At 43.8% G+C, this 12,228-nt stretch overlaps 1 protein-coding gene across 1 annotated transcript in view; it reads left to right on the plus strand.

Annotated features, from left to right (window-relative positions):
* trpc1 (transient receptor potential cation channel, subfamily C, member 1) overlaps nt 1-12,228 on the plus strand; it is a 61,716-nt gene that overhangs the window by 44,490 nt on the left and 4,998 nt on the right. Inside the window, exons 10-12 of the mRNA XM_048604489.1 lie at nt 5,042-5,217; nt 6,044-6,103; nt 6,239-6,440. Of these exons, the coding sequence (XP_048460446.1) occupies nt 5,042-5,217; nt 6,044-6,103; nt 6,239-6,440 (438 nt within the window). The remainder of the gene's footprint in view (nt 1-5,041; nt 5,218-6,043; nt 6,104-6,238; nt 6,441-12,228) is intronic.

The following is a 12,228-nucleotide window of genomic DNA, read 5'->3' on the forward strand; positions in this document are numbered from 1 at the left end:
AGGGGTTTTAGTAACTGTCTTTGAGAAAGAAAACCAAATGTACATCAATGCCTCTCTCTTCCATGTACTGCTTTTACATATCAATTCTGCTGATGATTTAAAATAGTCCCAAAGATAAATTAATTTGACAGAATTAGCCCCAAATACTGTGTTGGATTTCTGTATGCTTGAGGCTTAACCAGATCTACTAGTTGTTGAAGACTGATTCTCAATTCTGAAAAGTTAATGTCACGCAGATGTAGCAGCTTATTCATAATTTAGTCATGATATTTACACAAATATAGACTTTCTTACTTGTAAAATAAATGAAGGCAAATGGGGCAGACATTTTGCATCATAATATCTTATCAAATAATGAATACCTCATTGTTTAATGAATATCCATCAACACGTTAAGATGATTTTGTTTGAGGGAGGAATATTGTCCAGGATGTTGAGAAATCTTTACAAAATTTTTCAAGCAAAAGATCTTTTAATATCCACTGAGTGGATACAATACAATACAATATCCTTTTAGTCTCACGTGTACTCCATTGTAGGAATACAGGCTGATCAATCCTGTTTAATATTTCTTTCAAAGGATGGCACCTCCAACAATGTAGTACATTCTGAACACAGTAGAGTCAGCTCGACCTTATATTGAAGCCTTAATGCAGGGTTTGCAACCTTGGTTTCCTTCCAAAGTGAGTTCCTAATCTCAGTCTTACTGTCACTTGAAACAAAGAGCTTCACCTGAAAGAGGAAAGTAAAATCATGGCATGTTCTTCTGAATCCATTTATGGTGATTTGCAGTATGATATTGGCTGTTGATTGGAAATGGTTGGTTGTCCATCTTATAGAAGTCCTAGAATCATACAGCACGGAAACAGAACCTTCGGTCTAACCAGTCCTTGCCGAAAATAATCCCAAACTAAACTAGTCCGACCTGCCTGCTCCTGGCCCATATCCCTCCAAACCTTTCCTATTCATATATCCATCCAAATGTCTTCTAAACATTGTAATTGTACTTGCATCCACCACTTCTTCATGAAGTTCATTCCTCACGCGAACTGCTCTCTGTGTAAAAAATTTGCCTCTTATGTCTTTTTTAAATCTCTCTCCTCTCACCTTTAAAAATGTGCCCACTAGTCTTGAAATTCCCCATCTTAGGGAAAAGACAACTACCACTACACAACTCCTAGACAACTTCTACACTCCAGTGGAAAAAGTCCCAGCCAATCCAGCCTTTCCTTATAAGTCAAACCTTCCATACCTGGCAACATCCTAGTAAATCTCTTCTGAACCCTCTCCAGCTTGATAATATCCTTCCTACAACTGGGCAAACAGAACTGGACATAGTATTCCAGAAGAGGCCTTACCAATGTCCTGTTCAACCTCAACATGACTTCCCAACTCCTATACTCAAAGGATTGAACAATGAAGGAAAGTATGCCAAACGCCTTTTTAACCATCCTGTCGATATCTGACGCAAACTTTAAAGAAGTATGTACCTGCATGCTTAGGTCCCGCTATTCTACAACACTAGCCAAGGTTCTACCATTCGTTGCATAGGCCCTATCTTTGTTTGTTTTACCAAAATGCAGTACCTCACATTTTTCCAGTTTGAACTCCATCTGCCATTTTTCAGCCCATTGACCCATTTGATCAAGATCCCTTTGTAATCTTAGAAAACCTTCACTGTCTACAATGCCATGAATTTTGGTGTTATCCACAAACTTACTAAACATGCATTCTTGGACAGAGCACAATTTTGGACTGCTTAAGAGAAAGAATAAAGCTCTATTGTACTCTGTTATCAGTTACTTTGTGTCCCCGTTTCCTGTTCCTCTACTTTGGTCTGTGCTGGTTGCTGCTGTCAGGGAGGTAGCCCAGAGCTATGCTCCTTTGTTTCTAACCAAGGTGGGGTAGAACGATGGCTCAGTTGTTAGCACTGCTGCTTCCAACAATTCCACCCTTGGGCGACTGTGGAATTTGCACGTTTTCCTCATGTCAGTGTGGGTTTCCTCCAGGTGCTCCGGTTTCCTCCTACAAGTCCAAAGATGCGCAGGTTAGGTGGATTAACCATGCCATATATTGCTCATAGTGTCCAGGGATGTGTAGGCTAGGTGGATTAGCCATGGGAAATGCAGGGTCACAGGGATAGGATAGGGGTTAGGTCTGTTGGGATGCTCTTCAGGGTGTCAGTGTAGACTTTATGACTGAATGGCCTGCTTCCACACTGTAGGGATTCTATCACTTTATGATCCTGTGAAGATGTGTTTGAGGTTGGCACTCTGATCATCAAAAGTTCTGACCTCCCTTTGACACCTATGATGTGGGACTGGACATTCCTTTTGGATAGAGAGAACTCCCTTATTATCACTATTTGACATAGAACTGTGATTCCAACAGCTAGAACACTGCAGTGCTGATGGTATTGTACGGATATTAGGTACTCAGCAAAAACTATTTTTTTCTTTCCAGGGAAAACACTGTTAGAAGAGGCTGATATAAAACATTTTAAGCAGGTTTTCTCTAATTGTAATGCAATGACGACAAGATGGCCATGCTTTCAAAAATGTTGCTCCATGTATGTTTCTTAAAGTTCAAGAGACACGTATTTCTTAATGGTTAACCAGTGCGTCATAACATAATAGAGTCATTTAACTTAGAAATTAAGTTGATGCAGACTGTTGTGACCCGATGAAAGATATTTTTCTTCTGAACAAACGTAAAGAAGTATGCAGAGTGAGCAACATAGTGTGAATGCCCAAACCCCTCAATCGAGGCTATTAAATCACTGACAAAAAAAAACAAAATCAGATGAAATGGCAATGTTGCTGGAAATGCAGGGTGGAATTTAGAGCTGCAAAGCGCTGTAGTTGAGAGAGAGAGAGAGAGGGTTGGAAATCCTGCCGCCTTCCAGTAATTAATACTGGGCAAGGCTCAAGGATAGTCTTCCCAACTGCAGGCTAGTTAAGGCCCTTAAGTGGATGCGTAAAGGGGCATTTGAAGGCCACATACTACCGCTGCTATAGTGTGGTAGGTATTTGCCATCTGGGAAGATCACATAGCATTTCCCTGTGGCCCAGCGAGTGGGAGAAATTGTCCCTTGCTTTTGAGCACCATGCCTGATTCAGATGCCAGATTGCCTACGGAAGCAGGGAAGGATGCAGCTAATCAGTCCCATGCCATTGCAACTGAATTCCTTCCTTACCCCTGCCCCTCCCTTTAACATTTTATTTCCTTAAATCGGTAACTATCTTAATTGATGTATAGTTTTCCTGTGATGTTGATAGGAACCAAAATATTATACAAATTAATATTAATTTCATAAAATTAATGTGAGTGGAGTTTCACAACGGCAGTGTCTTTAAGGCCCTTCATTTAATACGAAATGTGGTTTGAATCTGGCTTGAAGATACAGTAAGTTTATTACATTTCATACTAATGACATGATACAAATAAATCAAAATGAATGGAAATCCAAGTCTCCATCAGATTAATGTCAAAGAATTACTGTCCTCTCCTTGCTTTTCAGAGTTAGTCTGTCAGCTCTTCAGAGTAATGTACAGATTTGTATTTGCACCTCCAGACTGCTGTGCTGATTAACAAGCTCAGACAGCAGGAATTTTAACATAAAATACAGTGCTGTGTCAATGTGGTCATGGTGGACACAAATAGCGACGCTGCCAGTTCTCGAGCTTAAAAAAACAAAATCTACAAGTAAATAATAAAACATCTGTTTTTCAAAGCCCTATAATGTAAACTAGTTCTTTCCTAGAAAAAGGCCAGAGATGTGAAATGGCCTCACTGCAAAAAAAAATGTCATTTCTAACCTGATTTTCTTTCTTGCAATCTATTACAGGGCAATATTAGTTCTAGGAAATCGCAAATGTTTTTACTCCCACATGCCTCCTTTTTTGCCCCCAACTTGAGTTCATGCTTTGCAAAGTATCAGTCTAGTAGAATTCCTGGTTGGCCAGTTTTAAAAGCGGAGCTTCATTGTCTAACACCAAATCTATCCAACTTTATAATTCCGTAGCGGAAGGTCATATCCAACACAGCACATCCCAAATCCATGAATTTCAATTTCTGATCCATACTCTGTTTATGTTGTGCTGTCAGAACACTTGAATGATGTTATGACAATTTCTCAAACTGGTAAACATCAAACCTGCAAGTGGACACTTTTTAAAATTCACTCATGGGGCGTGGACATCCTTTCTGGGTCAGCATTTATTGCCTGTCCTTAACTGCCCTTGAGGAGGTGGTGGTGAGCTGCCTTCTTGAATCACTGCAGTCCATGTGCTGTTGGTTGACCCACAATGCAGTTAGGGAGGGAGTTCCAGGATTTTGACCCAGTGGCAGTGAAGGAATAGCGATGTATTTCCAGGTCAGAAAGGGGAGTGGCTTGCAGGTGGTGGTGTTCCAATAATTTGCTGCCCATGTCCTTGTGCAGTGGTAGTGGTCGTGGATTTGGAAGGTGCTGTGTAAGGATCTTTGGTGAATTTCTGCAGTGCATCTTGTACGCATGGCTGCAGTTGGGTTTCGGTGGTATTGGTCATGTGATATCACAGCTGGTTTATCAGTTTAAAGGTTGAAAGCTGGAAAACCACTTCTGAGGACACAAAGAGTTGCTATCCTGAAATTGCTCCCATTTACTGACATTGTTCCATTTTTTAATTTGTTGCTAAAGCATATCCATTTTTGGCACTCACTTCACTTTCAAATCACGTTACAGTAGTTGGATGAAAAAGAAGCTTTTCTCCTTTTGCTCAATCTCAGAAGACCTGTGAATACCAGTAGTAATTATTCTCTTCTTGTCCCATCTTTCCTTTAGCATTAAATTTGGAACAGTTCGTGCTTTGGCCCCCTGTGCCCATTATAAACTGAACGGAGGCTTCAGGATCATATTTCTCAAAGTTTTATTACATCCAAACCCTTTTAATATGTTAAAGCATTTTGAAAACTGCCCAGTGGTCATTATTCTCGCAGCTAAACCCTTTCCTTTCTTCATATCTATATCATTTACTAATCTGCCACCAATATTTTTGATCAGATTTCCATGGGACAAATGCTGCAAGATTTTGGGAAGTTCTTGGGAATGTTTCTGCTCGTTCTGATCTCTTTCACCATCGGCCTTACTCAATTGTATGATAAGGAGTTTTCGACGATGGAAGGCAAGGATTGTTCTGGAATCTTCTGTGAGCAGCAGAGCAACAGCACCTTCCATTCGTAAGTTCAAGTGGAATTTAGTGAACAATGTAATTTAATGTTTTATTTGTCACTTGCAATAGCGTGTAATGATGTTATTTTTCACTTTACATTTTTTCAAGCACTAACACACAAACTAGAAAACAAGGTTTTCTCAATAATTGCATCTATATTTGCCAGTCTCCCATTGTACAACAGTTGTTTTATTTTTCACATTTAGTTTTCTATTGATTGGCAAAGAGAGGCTTCAGAAGCTTTAGTTTCCCATGTCTGTTGTAGGGCAGTTTCAACTGTTTCTTGAGCTTTGTCAGCATTCAGCCTCCACTGAGGTGCATGTGCAGGCAGGAGAGGACAGGAACTGGTGGGTGAGAAGAGAGGAAGGTGAGGGGTGGGGAATGGGAAGAAATTAAACATTCCATTACAAATGCTGGAATCACCACATTAAATTATGTTCTGGTTAATCCACAAATGTCTGGCCACCTCTAATAGATCATATTGCACGATTGTTTTAGAAAACAGGAAAGAATTGTACTATAAAAACATCATGCCTGGATGGTTTAGAGCTGCACTTTCATGGTTAGACACACAATTTCTCATAAGCTCGGTTTCCACTCTCCATGTGTCACTCTAAAGATGTGGCAGAGGTTGACTACTTCCCCATACGCAGTACCATAAGGAGTCATCTCTATGCCATTCTTATGGTGGCACCAGTTGCATGGATAGAAACTGCTCTACTAATTACAGATAGTGTATGCCATGCACAAAGTGAAAAATATTGTACTTTGCCGGTTTTGGTGCTCTAACCATCATGTTGATCAGTGTCCCTCTTCTCATCCTCCTGTGTCAGTGCCCAGGGAAAGACTTCAAGTGCCAATTCAGGTAGACCTGCCACAGCTAATCTGCTAATGTAAGTCCTGTTGTGTCTAGTGGAAATTCTGAAGCGGGCTATTCAATATCTAGATGGAGTCCAGTCTAATTTTTTAGTCTCCTGTTTTTCAGGATGGCACGGCAGTCGTTAATTCACTGTCTCTTGTTCCTCCAGGTTTGTTGGGACCTGCTATGCCCTATTCTGGTACGTTTTCTCCCTGGCACATGTGGCACTGTTTGTCACAAGATTCACTCACACTGATGACCTGCGGTCTTTTGTTGGAACATTTATCATTGGCACATACAACGTGGTGGTTGTGATTGTCCTGACCAAACTGCTGGTGGCGATGCTACACAAAAGCTTCCAGATGATCGCTGTAAGTTGGTCATAGAAGTTACATCAGGCCATTCATCCCAATGGCTCTATGCTGGTATATAAGCTGCACACAAGTCACCTTCCACTTTGTTTCAAATTTGTACTGAATATCAGAGTAGAATGTCTGAAAAGCTAAAGAGCATTTCAACTGAGAACAATTTTTGTTAATCCTGAAGAGCTAATAATGATGGTCAAAAATGAAGAGAAGGGAAGTATCCCTGTTTAGAAAGGAGCTTGCAAGCAAGTAAGTGGTTCGTGTGTGGAATGAACTGTCAGAGGAAGTGGTGGATGTGGTTACAGTTATAACATTGAAGACATTTGGATTAGTTAATGAATAAGAAATGTTTGGAGGGATACGGGCCAATGGCAGGTAGGTGGGACTAGTTTTGTTTGGGATTATGGTCGGCATGGACTTATTGGACCAAAGGGTCTATTTCCATGCTGAATGACTCTGTCATTCGATAATAGAGCAACCCAATGTCTGACCTCTTGTTCAATGGTGAGTGATCAAATGCTGGCTTTGCCAGTGATGACCTGCACCCCAATGAAAGATTATTTCAGAAAGCCCTTCCACCATTTGTCCCTTAAATGATGTTCTGACATTTTTGTCAACAGGTACTTCCTGCCATTCCTAAAGAAAATTCAATCAGAAAACACCCCATCTTGCATAATGAAGGTTAGTGACTATGAATGTCTGCATCATAGTCACATAAGCATACAAACATCAGTGCCAGAAACGGGGCACACGGTCCATTAGGACTGTCTGGACCCTCACAATGTTTTATCACAACTGCAAATATGAACTCCCCCCACCTCAACCGCCCCCACCACCACCCTGAAAGGAATGCTGTAGCCTCTGGAGAGATGCATGAAGATGTAAAAACTACAGTCAGAAAAAAATGCTTTTGAAAATTGATAAGACCATGAAGTGTAGGAGCGTAAGTAGGCCATTCATCCTGTGGAGCCTGCTTTACCATACAAGGGATCATGGCTGATCTGATGATTCTCAATTCCACTTTTTCCTGCCTTTTCCCCCATATCTCTTGATTCACTTACTGATTAAAAATCTAGCTCAGCCTTGTATATACTTAATGAGCCACCTAGATAATGCTGTCTAGTAAATAATTCCACACATTCACTCCTCTCTGAAAGTAGAAATTTCTCTTCATCAATGGCTTCGATGTATAACCCCTTATTCTGATATTATGGTCTTAGATCCTAGACTCTCCAACAAGGGGTAACAATGTCTCTGCATCTATCCTTTCTCATCCCTTAAAAATCTTGCATGTTTCCATAGGTTGTCCCTTATTCTTCTAAATTCCAGTGCCACTTACGTGATTAAAACTAATCCAAGAGTTCATGTGAACTAAGTGTTCTGTACATAACCACTTACAAATTTTCCTACTATGGGCATCCAGGATATAATCTTCTACAGATTGGAATGTACATTTATGATTAAAACATTTATTATCAACTCCATGTTATAAATAATTCAAAATGTTGTCAAAGAATTTAAGACTCAAGTCTGTTCTCAGTTTGTTCAGAAATTGAACTCGCTATGAGCAAGAAATGTGCATAGAAAGAAAGCGTCTGTAAAAATTTACTGATTCCACTGGAGATTGTAATTTTGTCTGTATTGATGCGCCAAATTAATTGTTCTCCTGAGAGGAAAGAAATTCTAAGAAGAGAAAACTTTCTGGAATTTATTTCCAGAAATTTAGCAAAACCCTCCATAATGTCAGCTGAAAGCTGTAATCAACATTATTATTACGCAACTATGATCTATTTCATTGTACAGATGGCATCCAAATTATGTCAACCAGACTGCTGCTAAATTGTTCCATTAAGGATTTTATTATCTCTGTCTGTGCTTGCTCATTTCCCGCATAAGCAGATAATGGTGCTTGGGATCCAAAAATGGCACAACTTGGTTATTATCTTGTGATGCATCAAAAGCCACCCATGAACTGTAAATAACATGAGTTAGATTTTAAGATTATAGTTAGGAGTGTAAGCACATCAATTTACTGTCGCAAAGTGCGTCTGATACATTTTTCTTCCTGCGTATTCTCTGCACCTCGGGTTATGTATCTCACATTGGATGACTAGGTGTTACTAGGGAGTGCTATCAGGGGATTGACCACCCGAGACCATTTGCTTTCACATCTATCAGGGAGCAAAAGTGACATTGAAAGAAAGAAGTTTGATGTGACTATGCCTTTGTGGCTCTGAATTTATGTCTTATTGATGGGAAGCATGAAAGGAAATATTTTTGAAATCTTTCTATTCATTCATAGTAGCATCACTGGCTAGGCCAGCATAAATTATTTGACCCTAATTATCTTGGAGAACGCAGTAGTTGATTACAATATATTTTAATGGATATAATTGGATGAAGAATGTAAATGTGCTATAGCCAAATTTGTGGATGACACAAAAATAAGCGGGAAGGCAAGTGGTGAGGACAACATAGAGTATGCAGAGGCATGTAGATGGGTTAAGTGAATGGGCAAAAACATCGTAGATGGAATATGATGTGGAGAAATGTGAGGTTTTGCACTTTTGGCAGGAAGAATTCAGGAGCTGAATATTATTTAAATGGAGAAAGACTGCAGAAAGCTACAGAACAGGGATTTGGAAGTCTTCATGTATGATTCACAATAAGCTAGTAGCAGAGGTAGCGGTGGAAGCAAGTTAAATTTCATCGTTTAAAAAACATTTGGACAGGTACAAGGATGGGATAGGTATGGAGAGATATAGACCAATTGCAGGCACAATCCTGAAGAAGAGTAATGCCCGAAACGTTGACTTCTCCATTCCTCCAGATGCTGCCAGTTACAACATTTAAAAGACATTTGGACATGTACATGAATAGGAAATGTTTAGCAAGATATGAATCAAACACAAGAAAGTGGCGAGATAACAAGGTGTAGAGCTGGATGAACACAGCAGGTCAAGCAGCATCATAGGAGCAGGAAGGCTGATGTTTCAGGCCTGGACCCTTCATCAGAAATGGGGGAGGGGAAGGGGGTTCTGAAATAAATAGGGAGAGAAGGGGAGGCGGATAGAAGATGGATAGAGGAGAAGATAGGTGGCATCGCTGCTGATGCCACCGCCTCCATTTCTGAGGCCAACACCACAGACACTGAAGACGCACCTACCGTCACCGGTGCTGCCGACGCCGCTCTGCCCACCGCTGATTCTGACGCAACTCTGCTCACCGCTGATGCCGACGCAACTCCGCCCACCACCGCCGACGCAACTCTGCCCACAGCCGACGCTGACGTCGCTCTGCCCACTGCCTCCACAGCCAGCAGCTCCAGAGGAGACAGCAACACTCAGCCCTGCCGAGTCTTCACCATCCCCCCCAGACTTCCCCCTTACTGATGACGAATGGTCAGTCCTCAGTAAAGGGCTCACCTTTGTCCCCCTCCACCCACACATCAACGAATACCAGTCACGTATGGACATTGAGCAGTTTTTCTGCCGCCTCCGCCTCCACGCTTACTTCTTCAACTGTGAACCTAACCCTCCCTCTACTGACCCCTTCTCCCGCCTCCAACACACCCCCTCCTCCTGGACACCACCCCAAGGCCTCCTACACTCCCTCGACCTCTTCATCTCCAACTGCCGTTGGAGACATCAATTGCATGAACCTCTCCACCCCTCTCACCCACTCCAACCTCTCCCCCGCAGAATGTGCAGCCCTCCGCTCCAATCCCAACCTCACCATAAAACCCGCGGACAAGGGAGGTGCAGTTGTAGTACGGCGCACTGACCTCTACATCGCCGAGGCCAGACGCCAACTCTCCGACACCACCTCCTACCGCCCCCTTGATCATGACCCCACCCCCGAGCACCAAACCATCATCTCCCAAACCATCCACAACCTCATTACCTCAGGTGACCTCTCACCCAAGGCCTCCAACCTCATCATTCCCCAACCCCGCACCGCCCGCTTCTATCTCCTTCCCAAAATCCACAAACCTGACTGCCCTGGTCGACCCATTGTCTCCGCCTGCTCCTGCCCCACCGAACTTATCTCCACCTATCTCAACTCCATTTTCTCCTCCTTGGTCCAGGAACTCCCTGCCTACGTCTGTGACACCACCCACGCCCTCCACCTCCTCCAGAACTTCCAATTCCCCGGGCCCCAACACCTCATCTTTACCATGGACGTCCAGACCCTATACACCTGCATTCCCCATACAGATGGCCTAAAGGCCCTCCGCTTCTTCCTGTCCCACAGGCCCGACCAGTCCCCCTCCACTGACACCCTCATCCGCTTAGCCGAACTCGTCCTCGCCCTCAACAACTTCTCTTTCAGTTCCTCCCACTTCCTTCAGACAAAGAGGGTGGCCATGGGTACCCGCATGGGCCCAAGCTATGCCTGCCTCTTTGTAGGTTATGTGGAACAATCCCTCTTCTGTACCTAAACTGGCCCTCTTCCTCCGTTACATTGATGACTGTATCGGCGCCGCCTCATGCTCCCACGAGGAGCTCGAACAGTTCATCCACTTCACCAACATCTTCCACCCCAACCTTAAGTTCACCTGGACCATCTCTAACAGCTCTCTCACCTTCCTGGACCTCTCTGTCTCCATCTCGGGCAACCACTGAGAAACTGATATCCATTTCAAGCCCACCGACTCCCACAGCTACCTAGAATACACCTCCTCCCACCCACCTTCCTGCAAAAATGCCATTCCCTATTCCCAATTCCTTCGCCTCCGCCGCATCTGCTCCCAGGATGAGGCATTCCACTCCTGTACATCTCAGATGTCCTCGTTTTTCAAGGACCGCAACTTCCCCCCGTCAGTGGTCGAGAACGCCCTCGACCGTGTCTCTCGCATTTCCCGCAACTCATCCCTCACACCCCGTCCCCGCAATAACAACCAAAAAAGAATCCTCCTTGTCCTCACGTACCACCCCACCAACCTCCGGATCCAACGCATCATCCTCCGACACTTCCGCCATCTGCAATCCAACACCACCACCAAAGACATTTTTCCCTCCCCACCCTTATCTGCTTTCCGGAGGGACCACTCTCTCCGTGACTCCCTTGTCCGCTCCACACTCCCCTCCAGCCCCACCACACCGGGCACTTTTTCCTACAACCGCAGGAAGTGCTACACCTGCCCCCACATCTCCTCCCTCCCCCCCATCCCAGGCCCCAAGAAGACTTTCCACATCAAGCAGATGTTCACCTGCACATCTGCTAATGTGGTATACTGCATGTGCTGTACCCATTGTGGCCTCCTCTACATCGGGGAAACCAAGTGGAGGCTTGGGGACCGCTTTGCAGAACACCTACGCTCGGTTCGCAATAAACAACTGCACCTCCCAGTTGCGAACCATTTCAACTCCCCCTCCCATTCCTCAGACGACATGTCCATCCTGGGCCTCCTGCAGTGCCACAACGATGCCACCTGAAGGTTGCAGGAACAGCACCTCATATTCTGCTTGGGAACCCTGCAGCCCAATGGTATCAATGTGGACTTCACAAGCTTCAAAATCTCCCCTCCCACTACCGCATCCCAAAACCAGCCCAGCTCGTCCCTGCCTCCCTTACCTGTTCTTCCTCCCACCTATTCCCTCCTCCCACCTCAAGCCGCACCCCCATTTCCTACCTACTAACCTCATCCCGCCCCCTTGACCTGTCCGTCCTCCCTGGACTGACCTATCTCCTCCCTACTCCCCACCTACACTCACCTTTACTGGCTCCATCCCCGCCTCTTTGACCTGTCCGTTTCCTCTCCACCTATCTTCTCCTCTATCCATCTTCTTTC

The sequence above is a fragment of the Rhincodon typus genome, chromosome 13, assembly GCF_021869965.1.
Source record: "Rhincodon typus isolate 14 chromosome 13, sRhiTyp1.1, whole genome shotgun sequence".
NCBI lineage: Eukaryota > Metazoa > Chordata > Chondrichthyes > Orectolobiformes > Rhincodontidae > Rhincodon > Rhincodon typus.